Genomic DNA, 23435 nt, shown 5'->3' with positions numbered 1-23435 from the left:
AAGTACAAACTTTAGATTTGACCTATAGCTCAGACAATATCTGACTCCTTAAGAGGTCTGGACAGTACAGGAGAAACGTTCAACGTTTTCCTACCCTAGCCTTATATTTACCGTACAGACATAAGAATGGTATCAATCGTCTCATTTCATTCTAAAAACTAAAATAGGAAGGGTATTTCCAAAAAATACAATTCATTACTTTAAATGTTAGATTTGTTTTAATAGAGTCTGGTTTACCTGGTGGATGTCTCCAAGGGTGGAGTTCTGTGGAGAACCATACAGGTTCACCCAACATGGACCAAAGGTGGGGTTAAACCCTGCAGACAGACAGATATTTCCTTGTTACCATAAATTCTCTATTAAAGGCGTATAATGTAAATTGAACTCTCAATTCTTACCGTAGTCAAAGTACACACCATTTCAACCGCGCTGATTCCAATTGTACAACAACTTAATGCTATATTACACCATTCACAAAAAACACTTTGTATTTTGACACTAACACTGTTCCAACTCATTTGATTCCAGTAGCTTTTGCTTACTTTTGATCACTGTTAAGCTGCTGTCAATCAAACTCAACACTTCCTTTGTATGTTTCCCATTAAAGGCCTACCAGGAAAGGGAGTAATAATTGTATGCCTTTTAAAACAATGAAAGACTTTTTATGTGAAATATCTGAGCAGGAGGTGTTCACTTAAATTATGGTAGACCGACAGCAATCTAAAAAGATGTACTAAAACTTGATGAAATACACTTAAAATTAAAATTAAAACTAAAAAAATAAAGGGTTTTCACTGATATAAGACAGATAAAGACCTGGTTCTCTCAGCAGCTGATGTCTAATGTTTAGAAGAGTACCATTAAAGTAAAATCAAAAACATTCTGCAGATTTTACCGTTCCTGGTGGGGTCTGAAATCTGCTGCAGGTCCAGGAAGTGTGTTGCCAGGGCGATATCTCCCATCTTGGCATCATCAAGGACCTGGACTCTGATTCGCTGAGCCAGAGGAGGAAACTGCTCAATGAAAGAAATCTCCTCATTCCAAACTGGATAGCTGGTGGCACTGGCGACCGACGTCTCCCCCTGCAGTGCAGACACACAAACACACAGTATGATTAGAACATTTCCGATTAGCCGACTTCTTGGTTGTACTATTAACAGACAATTAGCATTTTTATATATATATATATATATATATATATATATATATATACACACTGCATATACAGTATATATATATTTATAGTTTAATATATATAGATATGTTACCATATACTTATACATATACATTCGGTATATACTTTTTGATAATTGGAAATATATTACAGGAACTACTAATAAATGTAGTTTACAAGTTCCTCAAAAAGTTCTTGATGTGGGCAATATAACACGTGTGTATTAATACATCTCAGTACCTGTTGTCCAGCGAAGGTCACCTGTACGTAGGGATCAATAAAGACCGTCCGGTCAGTGGCCTTTGACATCTTGGCCATCAACCCTGCATCCATGGTGGGCAGACCTTCGGCCCTGTAGATCCGGACACGGAACCGAGCCCACGGACGTTCAGCAGCCATACCACGAGGAAGCAGCAGGTTCCTGCAAGAAAAACACAGTCAGAACGCAGATCCTTATTGCATCAGCTGTTCAAACTTAGCTTCAATATAATGCACAATTTAACTGCTCAAGGCTTGGCGGGCATGGAATTCAGATCTTTTTTACTGAAGTAAAAGTACTGCATTCAAAATCTTATTTAAGTAAAAGTACAAAAGAATTAGCCTTAACATATATTTTAAGTAGCAAAAGTGAAAGAAATCATTATGCAGAACGGCCAATTTCAGAATTAAGTGCAATATATGATTATTACAGTAGTTTGTCCACAATATATGAAATTCTTTACTGAAATTCTTTTATATTTCTTCTTTTATATATTTCTTGAGGGGACCTCAAGAAAAACCTACATCAAAAACATACACATATACTGACAGACAAAAGACAAAAGCTCTCCATCACACCAAAACCACCCATATCCTCCCCATTCCCACCATTAAATATTAGACAATAAATAGTTAGGGTCATTAATATAGACAGTTGAGAAAAGAATTAAGAAAATAAGAATAAAGAATAAAAAGTTAAATACAAAATGTATTTAAAAAATAAGAAATGCAAAAAAAAATCAAGCATGAGGAAAAAAGTTGCAGCTTGTATGCAAATAATTAAAAAGAGAAATCTTAAACTGGTGAAAAGAGGAGTTTGCTCTGAAAGACCTGGGTAAACCACTCCAATCTGAAGGGGCTAAAATGTAAAGGCTCTCCTCACAATTTCTTTAGATGTATGTGGTACAGCAATGAATGATGTTGTAGATGGTATATGGTATAATGGTATAAAACCAATATTTTACAGAACTCCATTATAAAAACTAATGAAATGTGCTTAAGTGAACCATGAATTCCTAAACCATTCTATTAAACAAAATGTATTCTGTGGCTGTTGAGATTTGTAAGCGGCTACAAACGGGAATAATAACTCTTTTAACCAAATGAAAGAAAATGACCCACAGAAATGTACAACTGTGCACTGCAAAAAGACAGGGCCATAGGCCGATGTAAAACTGAGCCTTTATTACCGTAGCTACATTACATCACCGTCGCCTGCATCCACAATGACAATAATAGACGTGCACTCCTTGCGTTTTTTATTTCCTGTTTCCCATCATAGCAAAATAGTCTTGATCAGATTTCCCGGGAATAAACTTAATGTCCAGACCATCAGGACCAGCACCATTAGAAGCTTTTATTTCTGAGACTGCCTGTTGCATTACAGGGATTATTTGTTGAAAATGAGAATGAGCTGTTGTTCACAGTGTTGTTAAGCTAGAATAGGAGAACTCAGATGATTGAGAACAACAGATAGAGGAAAAATGTTGATTGAGGGCATTGGCCATTAAGATAGGGTCAGTGATAATGTTGTTTATTCTAAGTTGGGTAGGAAGACTTTTATTGGTTTTGTTAATTAAAGAGTTAAGTTTCTTCCAGAATTGCTTAGGGTTTTTGTTGTCATCTGATAAAGAATGCTTATAGTAATTAGATTTTGAATTCCTTGTTTTGGTTGTACACGCAATTCTTAATTTCTTATACTCGGACCAATCAGCATCATCCTTTGAAGTGTGATAACATTTCAGCTTTCAGTTGTTGTATAGTGTCCACTATAAACCTTTTGGTAACTGATTGCTTTATAATGGACATCAAGCGCTGTAAATCAGAGGCTTTAAGGACTTTATTTATATGAAGCGTCGGTTCACGAGGATTAATTGCATTTGTAGCGAGACAATGAAAATTTACGAGTTATTCAAAGGCAAATCAAATGCAAAAACGCTCACACTGCTTCCAGGTTTCAATATGTTGCAGCTGGTAAAGGTGAAGCTCATTAGTTTATATACTGCTGGGTATCTTAACAATAATAATACAACATAATTCAATTATTGACAAAGTAAAAGCACCATTAAACTTTACAGTGCTGAAGTAGGAGGGGGGGCATAACATAAAATGGCCCACAGCTCATTTTATGTATGTTAATCTGGCCATGCAGATTCATGACTTTGGTTATTACCTCTGTTTTTGTCCCTTAAATACGTGCCGTGTAGTTATACAGTATATACATATTGCAATGTGTTGGTACTTACTTTTCTATGTCTTCACTAGCTCCGGATGAGGAGGGTGGGGGCAGACTGGCCATGCTCAGGGCGTCCCCCTTCATCAGAAGACTGAGGCTGGCCTTGACGTAACCTTTGACCCCTGACCTGGTGTCTGCCGGGTCGGTGAGAGGAGCCCACTTCTGGTAGAAGCGGTGGTCTGGAGACGCAGAGAGGTCAGAGGTCAGTGAATCCTATTATTCTGTATTTGGATCAGAGTACTGCAGTTTGAGAAGTACTAGTACCTGGCTGGTTGTACACGGTGGAGATATCAATCTTAAAGGTTCCAATGTGGGTCATCAGGAAGGCCAGAGTCCGCCTGTGGAACACCTGAGAGGAAGGGACATTTACAGGAGTTTACTAAAGCCACACCAGCAGTCGAAAAAGAAGTGGAAAACAGTAGAACTGACCTTTATCTCTATGACTTTATCAAAGAGAATTTGTGGAGTCTCTTGAAACTCAAACTGGAAGTTCTGAAAGAGAAGGGGAGGTAAACAGCTGTATAGTATTCTACTAAACTATATTCCACTGTACTGTCCTATAATGATTGTATCTCACTGTGCTCTACTTTATTTAACTGTACTGTATTCCCCTACTATGTCCTCTCTGTAGTACCTCATTGTAGAAGGGGCAGTTGGTGGATTTCTGCGTCGCAGTGTGTTTTTTCTGATCTCCCACTCTGACGAAAACTGCAGGGCTGATGTTTACTCCAACCAGCTTCTGAGCCTCCAGGATGTTCACATTCACCTTCACACACACACACACACACACACACACACACACAAACACACACACCTTTGTGATGTAAAAAAGCTTTATGTTTTCTTCTAAATTGGCTGGAAGGTCTATCTTTGAACTGTATCTCCCGTTAAGCAGCATAAAAAAAGTAAGTTAGAACTAAAGGAACCCTTGCCCCCCGGCCTATATCAGTGGGACAGAAGAGGTCAGTTCACGCTGTGCTCCAATTATCGGAACCATGTTGCTGAAAAAGAGACTCTGGCTGTTGAACCTTTTATTCGTGGAAAAGGAATTCAGATTCCGTCCCAGTTGGGAAACAATAGTCAAGGATGCTGGAGGGGCCTGCGCCACAGAACTGGGGGAACCACTACAACGGATCTTCAACCTTAGCCTGCAGCTAGGGAGAGCGCCCACTCTCTGGAAGACATCCTGCATTGTTCCGATTTCCATGAAGAACAGGCCTAGCAAGCTGAACAACTTTGACCGGTGGCACTCACTTCACACGTGATGAAGACGTTGGAACGGCTCTTCCTCAGCCTCCTCAAACCCCAGGTAAAATCAGCCCAGGACCGCCTGTACCAGGCAGATGTTGGTGTGGAGGATGCCATCCTCTACATGCTACACCAAGTCTACTCCCATCTGGATAAGGTAAACACAGTGGGGATCCTCTTCTTGGACTTCTCCAGTGCCTTTAGTACCATCAGGCCCCCTATACTTCAGGACAAACTGAACAGGATGGGAGTGGACCCCTATCTGGCAGACTGGATCAAAGATTACCTCACTGACAGGCCACAGTACGTCAGGCTGAAGGACATCATGTCTTACACTGTGGTCAGTAGCACTGGAGCCCCCCAGGGCACAGAGGTAGCCACTCTTTCACTGTGCAATTAATTAATTAATAATCTACTTACATACAGTACATACCTGGACACTCTAACTGATCTTAACTGATAATTTATGCTAAAGGACTTTTCTTACAGCCACATGTTTTATTTTAATTCTCTGGTTATTATTATAATTATTGTTATTATTGATATTTTTATACTGTTTTTCTCTCTGCACTGTATTTTTATACGTTTTTTGTAAGCTGCTGAAAACTGCTGCTGGAAATTTCCATTTCCTTGCGGGAGTCATCCGAAAAGGATAAATAAAGAGAAGTCTAAGTAAATGTAATTAAAGGGTTTCAGGGCAAACCAGGGTGTGCTGGAGGGACTCCACCTCAGGATCCTCCAGGAGTGGCTCAAAGATATGGCTGGAGAAAAGGATGACTGGGCTACCTTAATTAGCCTGTTGAATGAACTGGTTCAATGGATGGATGGATTAATAAACTCACCTGAAAGCTCTGGACTCTGGGCATTGCTGTACAAACATTTCTTGACATCGGCCTGCAACGACTACACAAACACAAGTGTAGAGTTGACAGCAGATCACAGAGTTTACAGCAGATCAGTTTACAGACAGACAGATAGACAGACAGTAAAGTAACCAGACCTCAGAAGACGAGTGGAGATAATGTTGGAAGCCTCCAAGTCCATCAGGTCATCATCAAAATCATCATCATCATCATCATCATCTTCATCCCCAGTCCGGACCAAGCTCCGCCCCAGACGCCGAGCCTCTCTCTCCAACTGACCTGGACGAGCAATAGTCTGCTGACTGACAGGGGAGAGAGAGATAGAAAGTAGTTCTCACAATTACTCAAAGTACATGTACAGTACAATATGTGTACACATTGGTATCAATATCCAGTATTGCTCAGAGACTGAATGTGCAAGTCGTGTAACTTCTCACCTTTCAGGGTCAGTAAATCCATCATTCCTGATGACCAGAGCTGATCTGAGGATAAAGAAAGGAAGAGAAAAAAAATGACACAAGAGAAAACCTAATTTGTTCAGACTGGTCAGAGCTCTCCCTGCTGATCTGGAGGTCTGCACTAGTTTTATAGAACACACTAAACACTGAAACCCTCTCACTGCTTGGTTTCCCCTGCTTCCAATGTTTGTGATGTGAATGTCTATGAATATCACAAAAATGTAAATGACTTGGTAAATTAAGAATTTTTTTAACCAAAAAACATGGCGACTAAGCAAAAATAAGAATTTAACAGTTACAGTTGCATTTTCCCTGGAAAAAGTGCGCTATTGTAAGTGTAACACACAAAAATATTTCAGTAGTATAAAATGTTAAGGCAGAACTGCACCAGAGCTGAGAAGCTGTGGCTTCCTATGCTGAATTCACACCAAATCAGCCCTCCCATTCATTTGATTTAGTAACATTTAGGTTGTGGTGCTGGGGACTGCAGGGAATGCCGAATAACAAAAACACAGTAGTCCTGTGGCGAAATGTTGAAACAGAATCGCAACCCAACATCACGCTGTGGTGACCAATCACGTAACCAGCAATCAGACAAAACACAAGGAAGTGTAATGTTATGTTTCACGTGTAGTCACTAAATTTGGCATTGTGCACCAGTTTAAAACCCACCGTAATGATAGCCCTCTTATCCTAGTTAGTTATTGAAAGTAAATGCGTTTCTTTAATCTGTCGATGCGACAATGCAACTGACAATCTCTCATAGGACACGGCATACTAGCAGCATGGCAAAATGATTGCACCATGGAGAACACAATCAAGCTACAAATGCCCCATTTAAGTGACTACGCACAACGCCTGATTTGATGTGAATGCAGCCTTAATGTGGCAGGGTTCAGTATAACTTCTGCTAACTCCTTAGTTGTCAATGGAAACGACAGTCAATGTCCTCACTGTTGTGTATTTATATGGAGTTACTGTGGTCTCTAAGATGCCTTTTCTTTCTCATCACTCATTCTGCAGCATAAGATGAACCTCAAATTATGAGACGAGAGAGAGGCGTAACATATGCAAAAGATACGGCATAAGATCACTTAAGGTACTTTGAAAGTAAGTGCCTCTCTGTCTTTATTTTGTCAAAACCGTCTAACGTCCATTAGACTAAACTGAGAACAGACTTAGACTTGGCCTAACACTACCTAGTCTGAAACAATTCTGTGAAACCAGTGGCCTGAGATATCTTCTCATAAGACTGGAGATTCAACAGTTTAGTGTAAAAGATGTTTTCCAGTTCAGTGTGGACACTATGTAAATGTGCTGTATTTATAGCGCTTTTCCAATCTTAACGACTGCTCAAAGCGCTTTTACATCTACAGGAAACATTCACCATTCACACACATTCATACACTTTGGCCGGGGCTGCCGTACAAGGTGCCACCTGCTCATCAGATAAACATTCACACACATTCACACTCCGATGCGCAGCACCGGGGGCAACTCGGGGTTCAGTGTCTTGCCCAAGGACACTTCGACAATGACTGCAGGGGCGGGGAACGAACCACCAACCTTCCAATTGGCAGGCAACCGCTCTACCACTGAGCCACAGCCGCCACTATCTCTTACTCATCTGTGTCTTCGACTTTCAAGAAGTCGAGTCCTTCCCAGCTTCCTGCTGCTCCCTCAACTGGATGATACCGAACATCCAACTCGATATAGATCTACAGAGAGAAGAAGAACCCATAGTGATGTCAACAACATCAGTGATCTCTTATACAATGATGTGTGTGTGTGTGTGTGAGAGAGTGTGTGTGTGTGTGTCCTTACATCAGTCGGGCTGTAGTTGGCATCAGTGAGCGGTTCTCGCAGCAACAGCCTCCCCGTGGTAACAACATGTTGGAGACTGATGACCAGCTTACCAAGCAGTCTACACAAACACATTTTCTTAGGTACGATTGATTGGAAAACAATATATGTGTGTGTGTGTGTGTGTGTGCGTGTGTGTGTTACCTGTTAGAGAAGACCTTACTGCAGTTGTAAACACTGATCGATAAAACTTCATCTCTGATTACTTTACCATAGTGAGGCCAACGGAAATGCTGCACACACACAAATACACACACACACACACACACACACACACACACACACACACATACACACACACACACAAAGCCCCTTTAGAATGGGGGACTGAACAACCAACCCTGTGATTAATGGCCAACACATTGAGATACAGCTGCTATACAGCATATTAACATGAATATCAGACAAACTGCCGACTTCTGTTTACACATTAAAAAAAACTCAAACTAGAACAAGATGAAAAACACTCGACACTGTATATTTTTTAACCATTAATCACCATGTGCTAGGTATGGAACCACACACACGCACACACACTTGAGTTTCAAACTGGTCACACCTGAAGAACAAACAGCCTGACTCAGAAGCTGCACAGAGAAACATAACTCTGCTGTGTTGACGTCATATGGAGCTGACTGTAATTAAATTATCTGGCCGTCCTCAGTGCTTATGTCAACAAACAGGTGGTGATGTAGTGAAGTGGGTGGAGGCTTTGGTTCAACAAATATGCTCTCCCTTTGTCAAATCACATATTACATATTTTTTTTAGAATAACCTCAAACTCAGAACCACAGACTCCAGTAGACCTTTGTTCAGATCATGGGATAGAACTGTTTCTTTTTGGCCGGCACTACAGTACCCATGAACCTCAGCACCGATTGTTGTGTGGTTTAATCCGTGTGTCTGAACAGTGATTCACTGAAGAGCTCTATCAATGGCAGTTTGTCCAGACTAAAATATCACCACAACTATTGCCATAAACTTTGGTTCAGACTTTCCTGTCCCTTTCAGGGTGAATTGTAATGACTTTCTTCTACTTTTCATCTACTGTAGTATCTTTATTTGTTTAACAAGACGAGGGCTGGTTCCGGATGCTAACATGTTTACAATGCCAATGCTAACATGTTGACAGTTTAGCCTGCTAGTATGCTAACTAAACGTAAAGTAAAGCTAAGATAGTTGCATGTATTTAGTCATCAACCAAAGTAATGGACAACTTAGAATTGAGACCTAACGATGGAGCTAGATGAAAAGTCAGTGAATCATCAAAGTAATTAAGACTAATTCTTTGGGGATCAGGAATCTCTGTTCAAAAGGTCATAAAAAATCTATGAAAGCGTTGTTGAGATATTTCAGTGTGGATTAAGATGGTGGACTGACATTCCTGGATAAAAACAATATTTAAAAGCATCATTTTTAGCATAGTGCAGTAGAGTTTGGTCAAAAAGTATGATAAAAAAGCATCACGTATAGAGGTTTGTGTGTGTTGAAGGAGTGGCAGTGTCCGTGTGTGTGTGTGTGTGTGTGTGTGTGTGTGTGTGTGTGTGTACACTGTAGGAGTGGTACAGTTTCTTATCGGCTCTATTAAAATAGTTTCAAACAATAAATAGTGAACATGGCCCCAAAATTTACAGGAAGCCACAGAGCACTTAGGCAGTATTTATGAGGAATGCATTATAAACAAAGCTGAGAAAATGAATCTTGACCCCTCCCATCCATTACACAGTGAATTTGAACTCCTTCCCTAAGGGAGGCGTTTCAGAGTATTAAAAGCAAATAGAAACATCTTTAAGAAATCCTTCATCCCCAATGCTGTGACGGTGCTAAATAACACTGATAACCGTAGTAAGAATAGAACAGGGGGCAATGCAGACTTTCGGGTCTCAGGTTTTATGCACAGCAGGCACTGTAAGCACTTAAAGTAGGCTATATTTATCTATTTACTTACTTATTTAATTTTGTAATGTAACCCTTGTAAAGTGACTTTTTAAGAAATGTATTGTCTGTTTTTTTTTCCATATGCCGTCTTGGCTATGTATTGGTTGTAATGTCCTGTCTTTTGTATATTCCTGAATTTTTGGTGAAACCGAAGAAAAATGTTCACATTTATGGACAATAAAGTTTTTTTTTATCGTGAATCTCATCTCCTCACAGCTGCTTCTACCTGAACGGACCCATCTGTAAACTTAACACTGACTTCCCACTCACTTCAATACAGTCTTATGACAGCAGCACCTAGTGCATATGAGAGGAACTGACTAATCATAATGATGACCCATAGGAATAAAATGGATAGAAAGGCCATTGAACCATTCGCTGTGTTCATTTGATTAGTAACAAAAAAATGGCAATAGTTGTTAGTTCTCATGGTGATAACCCATCAGGGGGGCTGTTACTGAAAAAAAAACCGCAAGTCAGTTTATACAGAAGTTCACAATGCCATGGCAATGGTTCACATAGAATGGCTGCCACTCTGATCATTCTGCTATTATGATTTCTATCCATTTTATTTCTATGTGATGACTTCATCGTTCTGTGTTCTGATTGGTGCTGTCCACCTGTCTCAGATCAGATCAGATCAGAGGCGTTGGTTTACTGACCTCATTGAAGATGGCCAAGTTCTCACACTGCAGGACTCTGGTTTTATGGGTGAAACCTGGAGGACAGACAGACAGACAGGTTACCATAGCAACACTGCTAATAAGTGTTTGAACTGGCTGGTGGAACTCAGATCTTTTACTTAAGTAACGGTAACAACACCTTGTGCCAAAAATAAAAGTACTATTATTTAAGAATAATACATATCAAATTATAAATGCTTTGACAGGAAGGAGCTTCCAGAGTGTAGTAGAAAATAGACTGGATACATTCTGGTCAACAAAGGATATTTTGTATAATTTTACAGCAGATTCTTGGATTATTTGTGAAATGTTTTGTAAAATGATTGTTATCTGGAACAGTTCAAATTCTTTATATATATTTGAAATTAATTTCTTAATCACTTTAAAATTGCAGCCGGTAAAGGTGGAGTTAACAACTTTATTGCTGAGTATCTTAACCTGTAACTATTTAGCATTTGGATGATTTTGGTTTTGCATTAATAATCTGCAAAGTTACCGGTAACTAATGAAGTAGAAGTATAAAGTAGCATATAATTGAAATACTCAGGTACAAGTTACCCCAAAATTGTGCTCAAGTACGGTACTTCAGTAAATACTCAAAGTGGTATTGTGAGGTATTTGAGAGACACAAAGTGTACTATAATTGGGAATCACTTGAGTCAAGAATCTAATCTTTTTAATCCAGATATATTACAGGATACAGTGAGTTATCTGCAGAGTATGGAGAAATCGAAATAAATATTAAACGTAATTTCCTTTTACCAATGATTTTGGGAGATTTGTTGCTTTGTTAAAACTATTATCAGACAGATTACTTTCAAAGTAATATGATATTTCTCTCTTAAGTACAATTCATAGACGTGCTTGTACAGTAAATAACTCAAGTAAATTGCTTTATATGTGAAGGTACGTTAATTTTTTACCCTCATCTGAATGTCATAATACTGTATGTTCCTTATTTTTGGTTATGTGAAAATACATTAATTGATATTAAGACAAGCTGAATGGAGATATGTACTTAACCCAGCCTGGGTCAGTGAGCGCTGATAAAACGCCACACGTTTGCAGTCTTTAGGGAAATGTTCACATTTTTTTAAGTCAGCCCTAAAACAATTAGTCAGGTGCCCTTTCTGCTTTTGTTATTATTCCTCCTGTTGAAGGCTTCTTCCTGTTACAGGGGAGTTTTTCCTTTTGTTGCCATCGCCAGTGCTTGCTGATGTTGGGTCCCTGCCCTACATCAAAAGTGTTAAGTGTATTAAGGCACTCCTTTATAACGTGTTTCCAGTAGAAGTGATTGGGTAGAAAATCTACAATGGAAACCCACATTCTTTATTCAGATATTTATATCCAAAGTTATATTGAGGTTTCACCAAACTGTGTCTTTTCAGTAGAGGATTCCCTCTTTGTGTTCCCTTGCTGAGTTGCAGAGGAGAGACACGCATTTTTTCTCCTTTTTTCTCCATCAGCAGTAAATACCAACAAGAACACATGACTCTGTTTAGTAACAGTATATCAGCTGTTGCTGGATCAGGAAAACCACATGTTGATTCAAGTTTTAGGTACTATTATAGACTTTTTTACTTTATGCTACGTTACACATCTTCTCCACGACATTAACAAAAAAAAAGATATAGGATGAGGTAAAGGAGGGTCAATATTTACAGATTAAACTACCTGGAGTCGTTAAAATAAGTTCCATGTAAAAAAGCTACAGCTACTAGTAATTATTGCTTTATAATTTACTGCTTTCCTTTGGTTCCTGCTTTTTAAAAATGTGGGAAAAGTGCATTTCTAGGACTTGAGGAGGTTTGGGGCTTAGCCAGGCCCATTTAACTTAACTAAATGAAATGCAATGAGGATTAGCCAGTGCATGTTTATTTTAGCTGCCCAGTTTGTAGATGTTAGTTAAAAAGCACCAACATTTGGCCTAATGAAAACTGGCCTGGCAACCCAAAGTCCAAGGTGTGTTCAGATATGTGTGGTGATCCATGTATGATCCAATGTATGATGGAAATATCTTTATGTAAAGGGAACCGGTAGATTACAATGTTCTCAGGCATTTTGTGTTGATTTCAACTATTTATTCTCCTTTGGATTGACTTTTCTAATTGTCTTCGAGTCAACACACATGTAGCGTAGACATCATTATTTACGATAGAACATATTAATTTAACAGTGTGGTGTTTCTACTTTTAAAGGCTCTTACATTCCTGCCCAACTCTGCCTCTGGGTAGTAATGTAAGATCCTAATTTTAATCATTTTAAATTTTAATTTAACTTTATATACTGTACTATATGTTATTTGTACAATCAAATTTGATCTTAATCTAAAATATTACATCATATTTATTAGTTGATTATATTTGGTATGTATGATCTAAATCTGCAAAGTAACTAAAGTTACCACCAAAGTCAAATGAATGCAGTGGAGTAAAATGTACAATATTTAAGCAGCATGAAATGGAAATACTCAAGTAATGTAAAGTACTTCAGAAAATGTACTTAGTTACTTGCAAAGTGGCCAAAAACAACCCAGTAAAACAGAGAGCGGCCAAAATTACTGTAGATTGAAGTCAGGTAGTCCACATACTTTTGGCCGTAGAGTAAAAAATATTTCATTCATGTAGTTAAAAACAGATGCGTGTGTTTTACTGACCTCTGAAGCAGAGTTCCACCTTTCTGTCAGATCGTCCCGGAAGGTTGGAGATCTTCCTCAGATTCACACTGATGGACATGATGATCCTGCTGACTGGACTGACTGCTCACATCATGTCCCTCTTCTGCTTTCTTCTGTCTTCTCTCTTTAACAGTTGGAAACTTACTGCTGTGTGTATTTTAGTAACAGTGTGATGTAAGGTAAATGAGTGTGTGTGTGTGTGCATGCGCGCATGTGTGTTAGGGCAGGTCTACTGTTTGAGAAAGCAAATAGAGCTGCTCAACTAGTTTCCTCCTTAGAACACACGCACACAAACACAGACACACACACACAAACACACACACATACACACACAGGGGGGGATCAAGTAGGAAGCCAAGAATTTGATACTGTGAAAACAAGAACAAGGAAATATTAACTGTTAAATTAATTTATTTTAAAATTAATCCAGAATTGCTACAATCTACAATGTTTTTAACATGAAAAATAGATAGATAGATAGATAGATAGATAGATAGATAGATAGATAGATAGATAGATAGATAGATAGATACTTTTTAATGTAACATAGTTTGGTTTGTTAATACAGAGGTAGCATTTAGATAATTCACTTAACCCTCTGTTCCCCTGGGGTCAAATTTGACTCCTTTAAAAAAGTCTATATCTGAAATATAGGTTTCTTTTTAATCAAATTACCACAAAAAATTTGATTGGATTTCTTTTAACGCTCTTTACAAATACAATTGATCACTTTCATTCCTGAAGAAACTCATCTATATGTTCCTCTGATCTTAACTATTAGTTAAAATAATTCATAATTTCTGCTTTTTAAACTCAAATATTAGGTATAATTTTATATAAATGAGGGTAATTGACCATGAATTCCAAAAAGTACTGTTAAACTAGAGGTAGCAAGCTGGTGTTAAGTAAGCTAGAAAACAAAACAAAAAAGTCTGAAAAAGGGACAAAACGTTTTTAAAACGGAAGGACCACACAAGGGTTAAGTATAGGTATTAATACAACAATACAAAAATACTCCATCACATGGGGAGTCACATGATCGGCTGGACAGAGATGGCGGCTTAAGTTGTAGTTCCATGCCCTTGTCAAAACGTTGTTTTATATGGTCCAACTTTGATATTTTACCACTTTGTGCATTTGAAAAAGAATGACAAACTAGAACAAAGTCACACGCGGCGATATTGACGCAATTATAGAAATGAAAGGCAGAAGCAATATCCAGCTGCACTTTCATTTGGAACACAGCTTTTTTGATAATGGGCGATCTCGCATTTTTAGTTTGGAATTGTGGCAAACTCCTCATAAATGAGCCAGCACTCTGGACTTACTAAGAAAGAGAAATGTTGACACTTCATTATTAAAGGAGACTCATTTACTGCAGGTGGATGTTGGCTGTTTAGCAAATAGATTCTATCACACAACTGCATCCTCATCAGCAACCTGGAAAACAAAAGGTGTGGCCAATGTTGTCAAACGGACTCTCCCACTTAAAGTGTTGTCCTCTTGGTCAGATGATACAGGCAGGATTGTGATCTCTACAACAGAATTTGGTGCCCGAAAAATTTCACTTGTGTCAGCTTACGCGCCTAATATTTTTGATGGCCAATCAAACGCTGGAGATAATGGACTGTGCATCGGAGTGCGAATGTGTGTGAGTGTATATCTGATGAGCAGGTGGCACCTTGTACGGCAGCCTCGGCCACAGTGTATGAATGTGTTTGAATGCTGAATGTTTTCTGTATGATGTAAAAACGCTTTGACTAGTCGTTAAGACTAGAAAAGCTTTGTATCCTAATCCCTCAGCCCCAGTCTTAACTAGACGCACCTCCTCTTTATTTCCAGTTTCTAGATCCTCACGCCAAGGCTTCCACTTGAGTCCTGATTTATTGTTTCTCCATCTTAACAATGGACTGTAAATTGACTGCTTTTCTAGTCTTAACAACTATATTCGAGCTAAGGCTGCCACACAAGGTGACTGCTCATCAGATAAAAACTCACACATTTAAACTCGGGGGTTCAGTGTCTTGCCCAAGGTCACTTTGAAACTTAGACTGCAGGGTTTTGAACGTTTTGAAAGACATGTAAAAATGGATGGGTCCCACCATGTTGATTCAAGCCCGTATCTCAGTGGCTAAAATTGTTTTATCCAGGATTCATATTGGGAACTCTATGATACCTCTATCCCCTCCTGCTGGCTATTGGCAAAAATTCCAATCAGCGGTATCTAAATTTATCTGGAAAAGCAAGTGGCCGCGACTTAAGAAGTCTACTCTACAGAGGAGGAGAGAGGATGGTGTCACTCAGTTCCCAACTTAAAACACTATTTCTGGTCCTTCGTGTTGAGGCCCCTCCTCACCTGGTTTAATACAGATACATCTGTTTGCTGGCGTACCTTAGAGGGTGCCATGACAGAGCCTTGGTCACTCCATGACAGAGCCTTGGTCACTCCATAATAGAGCCTTGGTCACTCCATGACGTTCTTTTTGGCAATGTTTCTAACAAACAGTGCCAACTACGCTTGGCCCCATTATCTCACATCTTATCAAGATTTTGGAAATTAGCTGAAACATGCTGCCGTGGAGCTTGTAACTGGCGCACTTTTTCCCCAATATTTATTAATACGGCACACCTGATTGGTGGGAGGCCATAACATCCCCACAATGGAAACAAAGGGGAGTCTGCTGTCTAAAAGACATTTTTAGCGAGGTTGGCTTGTTACCATTCTCTGACTTGCAGAACACATTCAATCTACCACGTTACTCCTTTTTCTTTTACCTGCAGTTAAGGTCGGCACTCAAGACCAGACCAGAAGATCCAGACCATCGGCAGATTCACTACACTTTCATTCATAGGACATATCTCACCCCTGTGAAAATGCATCACATGATAATAATTAACAGCCCTTTATGCACTTTCTTCCCAATTAAAGCAGAAGGCACATATCTACACATGTTCTGGGAGTGCGCTCCCGTTGGTCAGTTCTGAAACAGTATTGCATCAAACATCTCCGGCTTGAATAATGTCACTGTGCCTGTTACTGTTAAGGTCTTGATTCTGAATAACATGTCAACCTTTTGCTCTTTGAGACTCAGAAACATGCTGTGTTTGCTGGACTTACAGCTGCAAAGAGAATGATTGCAACCCGTTGGAAGACACCCCATGATATATCTATCCGTGCATGGGCCCTCGCCTTCTTGGATGTTGTGTACAGTACATGGAACTATCGAGGCGCGCATCCATGGAGCACCGGAAAGGATCCTGGACACTTGGCGCGGCATTGCTGACTCTTTACGGTCCGGGCTGTAGCCTTCTGCTTTGCATTCTGGAGAATTTTTATGCCCCTATTTCTACCTTTTTCTGAATCAATGTATACTGGAAATATCTTTATGAAAAGGGAAACATAGATTACAATCCAAATATAAATACATAATGGAATATATTGTACTATGGCTCTCATGTTGGGGATGTAACCACTTTAAATCTGCAAATGACAATACTGAACCAATCAATTATAAATTAATTTATTTTAATGAATTAATAAACCCCTGGATTGTAATATTTCAGATGGGTTTAAGCAAGATTTTTATTTTTGTCGAAATGTAACTCTAACCATCTGTGTTCTCTGAGATTTGGATGAGCCATGATATTTTGATTAAAAATTAAGTAATATTAGACTATTACAATAATAATTACATGATTGCTCTGCTGATATGGTAGATCCCAGACCTTCTGACAGTCGGCCAACTTAACTAACGACCTCCAGCTTGAATTGCTGTTTTCATAGAGGCCAGTCCCAGCTGGAGGAGAGGGCAGTGACGGGTTCTTTTTTGAACAGCGGGGAAGGAAAGGTAAGTATACGAACTGTAATCACTTGATTGATAAAAGAATGTACAAGGTACGTAGCTCGAGTGAAGTGAGTGTCGCACTGTTGCTTGCTCTGTAGAAAACTATTGGAACTGTTGGGTCCATGTGGATTCTTGAGTGTGGTCTAGACCTACTCTATCTGTAAAGTGTCTTGAGATAACTCTTGTTGTGATTTGGTACTATAAATAAAATTGAATTGAATTGAATTGAATTTTATACATGCTACCTGTCTCTGAATGAAATCAAGTGATTCAGGAGGGCAAAAACATTAAGATATAATATAAGTTAAGGTCAAATCTTATAAACAATAAGATAGATACTTCAGGTAGGGAATAAGTCCTTACCCCAAGTGAAGGTACAAGCGGCTGACATGGGTTTCCTCAGTAGGGGGGCTGGCGTCTCCCTTAGAGATAGGGTGGAAGCACAGTCATCCGTGAGGAGCTCAGAGTCACGTTGAAAGGAGCCAGTTGAGGTGTTTGGGCATCTGGTAAGGATTCCTCCTGGGTGCCTCCCTAGGGAGGTGTTCCAGGCTCGTCCAGCTGGGAGGAGGCCTCGGGGATGACCCAGGACTAGGTGGGGAGATTATATCTCCAACCTGGCCTGGGAACGCCTCGGGATCCCCCAGTCGGACCTGGTTAATGTAGCTCTGGAAAGGGGAGTTTGGGGTCCCCTGCTGGAGTTGCCCCCCCCCCACGACCCGATACCGGATAAGCGGACGAGGAAGCAGAAGAAGAAGATAGAATATAAGTTAAAGATAAATCTTATAAACAGTAAGATATAAGTTGAAAATATTATTTTATATACTTTGTACATTAAATGGCTAACAGTTGTTGCAAAAGACAGTCAGGAGAGGTCACGAGTAAATGGAAAGTGTATGTTGCAGAAAGGAAAGACAAATGTGAAGCTTTAAATGTGAAGTATGAGACAATGGAATAAAAAGTATGACTTTAAGGATCCTCCAATCAAATGCAACATATCATGATGCATTCAAACCTTTCACAAATAACTCACTGCTGAATGTGCCCACATGTGTCTGTGTGAGAGAGAGAGAAAGAGGAAATGTTACTCTAATGAACCAGATAAACCAGAGAGTCCCCATTGTCCACAATTAGGCCGCCGTCTGCCATAGTGACCCCCTTCTCCTCAAGATTGATATTGAACACAGATATGTTGGAGATGGGCAGTCTGCCCTGTTCCTGTCCTACCTACAGCACCTTTAAGTGTACAAAAATGTACTAAGTTGGTGAAAAACAGAAAGAGTGTGGTGAAAGTGACAGAAAGAAAATGAGAGCAGAAGGCTTAGATGAAGCAGGAGTATGGCTTGGAGAGGCAAATAAACAAAGAGAAGGGGTAGACAAGAGAAAAGCTTGCAAAGAAAATAACCTTTAGATTTAGTAGATAAAGAAGATGAAAACCCAGTGGCAGTAGTGGACTATTCAATACTTATTGCCTTAATGCCGTAAACAATGGAGAGACTGCCAAATTCACAGGATGACAGTCCACAAACTAGTCTGAAAAGACTGAGCTAGAGCATTCACAGCAGTTTCACGGACCAAAAAGAGCTAAATGTACTTTTGAATTTGGATATTGGAGTTCTTATTAATAATACTTTTGTTGGTTCAGAGAGTCCATCTCAGAGATGTTATGTTTCACCAGTGTATATTGTGCACAGTGTGTATGATATGTTGGTGGATTGTATGGAGTTAAATTTAACACAGTTACTTTTACTTAGGATTCAATAACAATTAACCTCCTTCTTGCCTTTACCTGAGAAATATTTAAATTATAGTTTTCTTATCAATAGAGTAAAATATAAATTTTTCCAAATGCAAAAAGCTGATGAAGTACAAAAGTAAAGTACCCAAAAAATCAATAGTAAATGCATAGTTGACTAGAAGTTGTAAAAATAAGGCTGACAAAGACTAAATATGTTTTTGCGAGTCAAATTTTGATCTTTTTCTAGATTTTGAACTAGGGAATTTCCCCAGCGTGGGCTCAATTAAGTCTGTCTCATCGTAGGTGGCAAACAGTTAATTTTTGATTTCAAAGACAAAAGAGTCAGTAGCAGAGTTTGTCGAATACTTTAAGATATTATTGTAATCTGACATATTTTGGTCAAGAGGAATTAGGATTTTTGCAACCAAAACATATATTTTCTGAAATATGATGTTTTATTATTACTAAACTGCCCAAAAATATATGGGCCCACAAGTCCAGCTGAAATGATTAGTTGCTTAATCAGTTAGTTGATTGACAGAACTTCTAGTTGATCATTTCCGGTTTAAAAAATGTAATTTGTTTTGATAAAGAGGGTTCAACCGTATGACCTTGAGGTCTGCTTCCCCAAACAAAAGACACTGGACAAAAGATTCTGTCCAGAAGAACAGACCAACATCCAACAGGCTGACTGAGAGAAAAAGAAGGGGTGCGAGAGACCGGATCTTGTTCTGGCTTATCTGATGCATGTGAAGGACTGTGGTGCACATATAGCCCAAACATTCTTAAAATACACATACACTGTTAGGAGAACCTAATCTATTAGAAGTAATTATTTTTACTCTTAAAAATAAGTTCCTGGCAGATGCCGCTCCTTGTGGGCATGCGACACTCCGGCACTGCAAACAGTCACAAAAGAAAAGGGAACTCCCTGCTGAGTTCAATGATACCTCACACAAGAATCTACGTCATGCAGTTCATTAGCTGTTAAAGGGGGCTTGGCCAAAGCATAAGGGTAGGGGGAAACCTTTACTGTAGGCGTGCTCCTTGCACGTCGGGGTTACTGGCGTAAAAGCATAGGGTGCGGGGCAAACCATCACCAATCAAAAAGAAACTCTCTGCTGAGTTCAATGATACATCACACAAGACTCCACCTTAAAGCTTACAGCTTGGCGTTTTCACTAAACCTGCTTTCTGAAACTGACCTCAGATTTGTCTGAGTAGTAAATATGACTTCAGTCAGTCGTTAAGTGGATCAGTTCCAGATCAGTAACCTGACACGTCTGTGACTTCCAGGAGGAAAGACTGAGGACTCCCAGCAGGATTCTTTATCCTTTGATGATGAGGGAGGAGATTTGCCCCGGCAGCGTGTAGACGATGAGGCCGAGGAAGAGCGTGAGGATGGCGAGGATGACCAGAGCGATGATGTACTTCAATTATGAAGTAAAATGTAATGAAAAAGAGTTTTCATACTCAATATAACTTTCTTTTTTTAACTTTTTATTTTTTTATGATCAGTGTGATTTTTGTTTTTTTTTGGTTCTTTTTTTATTTTTTATTTCCACACCAGGTATATGTGTGTGTGTGTGTGTGTGTGTGTGTGTGTGGGCAGCTGACAGTAAAAAATAAATAATCTCCGATGGCAGAGACGCAACGGGAGTTGCATTTAGCAGCATGTCTGAAACCCACGTTCACCAGAAACCTACTGGTTACTATGTAAGTACTATAAACCGAAGTTAAAAACAAACCTGCCACTTTCAATAGCACCACAATTACTTGAATTAAAATAAAACAACCCTTACCTGAACTAAAGATTCAGTATAATGTTAATTTCAACATCATTAATTCCATCAAAACAACTTGTCATAATCCAGTCCCTCCAGGATTTTGCAACCTTTTTTGAGATTGTTATGGCCCAAAATGACTGATTTCGCAGGAGCTTCAGTAAAAGTCTTTTTGTATTTTTGTTGCGATTTTTTTTGTATAGTTCTTCAAGAATAAAAAGGACACTTGTTTTGGGAGAAGAAAACTACTCTGGGCAGAGTAGTTTTCTTCCTAGTAACCTTACCAAAAAGGCCTAGGATGCTGCAAATGTTGGTATGATATGAAAATGGCTGGTGGATTTAAGATAAAAAAAATAATAATGTATCGTATGAATCAAATTTGAACATATGTGTCAGTGGCTTAATTTCCTATCCTTTCCTGGCCTGGGCTGGCTTTGGACACACATTCATACGGTTTGATTGCACTATAATTTGTCATTGCACTTACAACTACGAGCATAGCTGTCCTCATTTTAGGTCATCCTGTACATCTCATCTCCGGTTTTTCCTATATCCCCCGTGTGTGTTCGTGTGTGTGTGTGTGTGCACGCACCAATAGTGGGGACGAACCCGCTGCAGAGAGCCGATAGGATTGAAACAGCAGCCGGTTTCAGCTAAATCAGAGTGAAAAATCATTGATGTTACGTTGACGATGTTGACGGTCTGGAATGTTTTACACGGCCGTTGCCTGTTATTTTTGTTGGTAAATGTGAGATGTACATACGTCCTGCTCCTTATGTGGGTTGGCTGGCATGGAAGTCACTCCAAACAAACGTCTTCAACTGACTGTGTAAACTATACAAAGTATTTTTTAAGAAAAAGATGAATGCAACGTTTTGTATAATGATATGTCAATCACATGAAGTGTGATTACAGTTCTGTATGTTGGAAAACCGTAAACAGCCTCAAGCACCACCCTGATAGAGGCAAGATTGCCAAAACCGTTTTGGTAAATAAAGCATTGGGTGCTGGAGAAGAGGTGTACATGTTTTATGTAGATGGCCTTCCACTGAAACTAAGAAACTGTATTATTGAAAGCTGACCAGGAAAAGGTGGGGTTATGATATTTTAGCTGCTGGTTAGCTTTTTTTTATAACTTACACTTTTAAATATGACGAAGAGATTGACAACGTAAATCAAAAATGAAACCAGCCTGTTGTTCATGTCAAATCTCCAATCTTTTTTTTTCCATTAGCAGGAAAGTTTTGCCAATGCCGTCGATGTATTGGATTTCCTCCTGTTTCATATTGCTCCTCTTGTCCTTCTTTTTCTTTCCTTTCTTCTCGGCCTCCTCACTCTCCTTCTCCTCCCTCTCGAAGTCCTCTGTTGTTTTGGGGCGAGTCAGCGGCCACCAGCCCTTCATCTTCTTAGCGTGAAAAAGGGAAAATCGAGGTCTGGCTTGATCCTTCGCCATCTTAATTGTACACTTACCGGATGACTTTGCCGCTCGCACCATGTCGTTGAGCCGTAACTCTATGGAGCCTGAAGGAGGAAGAACAAAAGCAAGATAATCAAGAGTTAGAATCATAAGCATTTGTTCTCACATGTACTAAATCCCAAATGCTGCCCGAATTCCAACCGCTTGTACTTGATACTCATATGATGGGCTATATGAGATGTAAAAATGCAGTTGTTGCAGATTAAGTATGGAGCTAGATTTTTTTTCTTTAGTACATGCGAGAAAATAAATGACCTGAGAGCAAAAAAAATACCATATAAAATACCATTTCATACCAGTAGCTAAAAATAATATTTAAAACAAAAAAAAATGTAAATACAAATTTGAATTTTTTTTAATTATTTAAAAAATCTCTCTCGAAATACTTTTTTTAAACTATCAAATATATATTTTTTGCTATCAGTGTGAAAAAAAACTCAAAAAAATTGGCCAGTTGGTTGAGCACCGTCTTGTCTTTGGAGTTCACCTGAATCATTACACCATTGTCACCGTCAAAGATGCACTGCCTTGGTTAATAGCGGAAGCTTGCGTTAGCTAACTATCAGCTAGCCCACTTCTACGTGAATACCTTTTAAATATCTAAACACTTTTCAACAGTCAAACTGAAACAGAGCTCCAGGTCCTGCGGCTGCAGACGGACCACCATCATTGGGGCTAGGCCAGCGTGGACACATTGCCGCTGGAGCTCCAATCAGATCAGATCAGGTCAAGGTTGGCAGCAAAGCTTTCTAGCAATGTTCACGCTGGCCGATCCCCACTGATGGCGATCGCATCCTTAATCAGACCACACCTATCTTCGTACTGGGCCTTCATTTTGATCACAGGTACACAACTGCAAAGTTTCATGGCTGCATCTTGCACCATTGTGAAACTATTCCGTGGACAAAATGTGTCCACTGACATTTACAAATTAGGCAAAGTACTCAAACCGCCTCTGTGGTAGTTCCCGCTACTTTGCCATTATAACACATCTGCACATACGATACAACTTTATTATCCGTTTAACACTGATATTAACTTTGTGTTCCCAAACAGCACTGCTCAAAAATACCTCACAATTTGAAAACAATCCAGAATTGCTGTTGCGGCTGAGAAATTATTTGAAAATGTATTGTCCTGTCTGTTGGTGTGTCTCACCCAGGAAGTCATTGGCAGCGATGCGGTCATAGTCCCAG

At 39.4% G+C, this 23435-nt stretch overlaps 1 protein-coding gene across 1 annotated transcript in view; it reads right to left on the bottom strand.

The window, feature by feature from the left end:
* The window catches only part of LOC117943451 (fer-1-like protein 4), a 37612-nt gene extending 23880 nt beyond the window's left edge, over positions 1-13732 (bottom strand). Inside the window, exons 1-15 of the mRNA XM_034869591.1 lie at positions 13378-13732; positions 10701-10756; positions 8245-8333; positions 8062-8161; positions 7861-7955; positions 6217-6261; positions 5917-6081; positions 5759-5819; positions 4303-4434; positions 4098-4160; positions 3933-4017; positions 3679-3847; positions 1415-1595; positions 896-1082; positions 238-317 (exon numbers count right to left, since the gene is read on the bottom strand). Of these exons, the coding sequence (XP_034725482.1) occupies positions 238-317; positions 896-1082; positions 1415-1595; positions 3679-3847; positions 3933-4017; positions 4098-4160; positions 4303-4434; positions 5759-5819; positions 5917-6081; positions 6217-6261; positions 7861-7955; positions 8062-8161; positions 8245-8333; positions 10701-10756; positions 13378-13456 (1587 nt within the window). The 5' untranslated portion in view covers positions 13457-13732. The remainder of the gene's footprint in view (positions 1-237; positions 318-895; positions 1083-1414; positions 1596-3678; positions 3848-3932; positions 4018-4097; positions 4161-4302; positions 4435-5758; positions 5820-5916; positions 6082-6216; positions 6262-7860; positions 7956-8061; positions 8162-8244; positions 8334-10700; positions 10757-13377) is intronic.
* Positions 13733-23435: the final 9703 nt, after the last annotated feature.

This window comes from Etheostoma cragini, chromosome 4 (assembly GCF_013103735.1).
Source record: "Etheostoma cragini isolate CJK2018 chromosome 4, CSU_Ecrag_1.0, whole genome shotgun sequence".
NCBI lineage: Eukaryota > Metazoa > Chordata > Actinopteri > Perciformes > Percidae > Etheostoma > Etheostoma cragini.
Note: the sequence above shows the minus strand (reverse complement) of the source record. Positions and strands in the feature narration are given on the sequence as shown.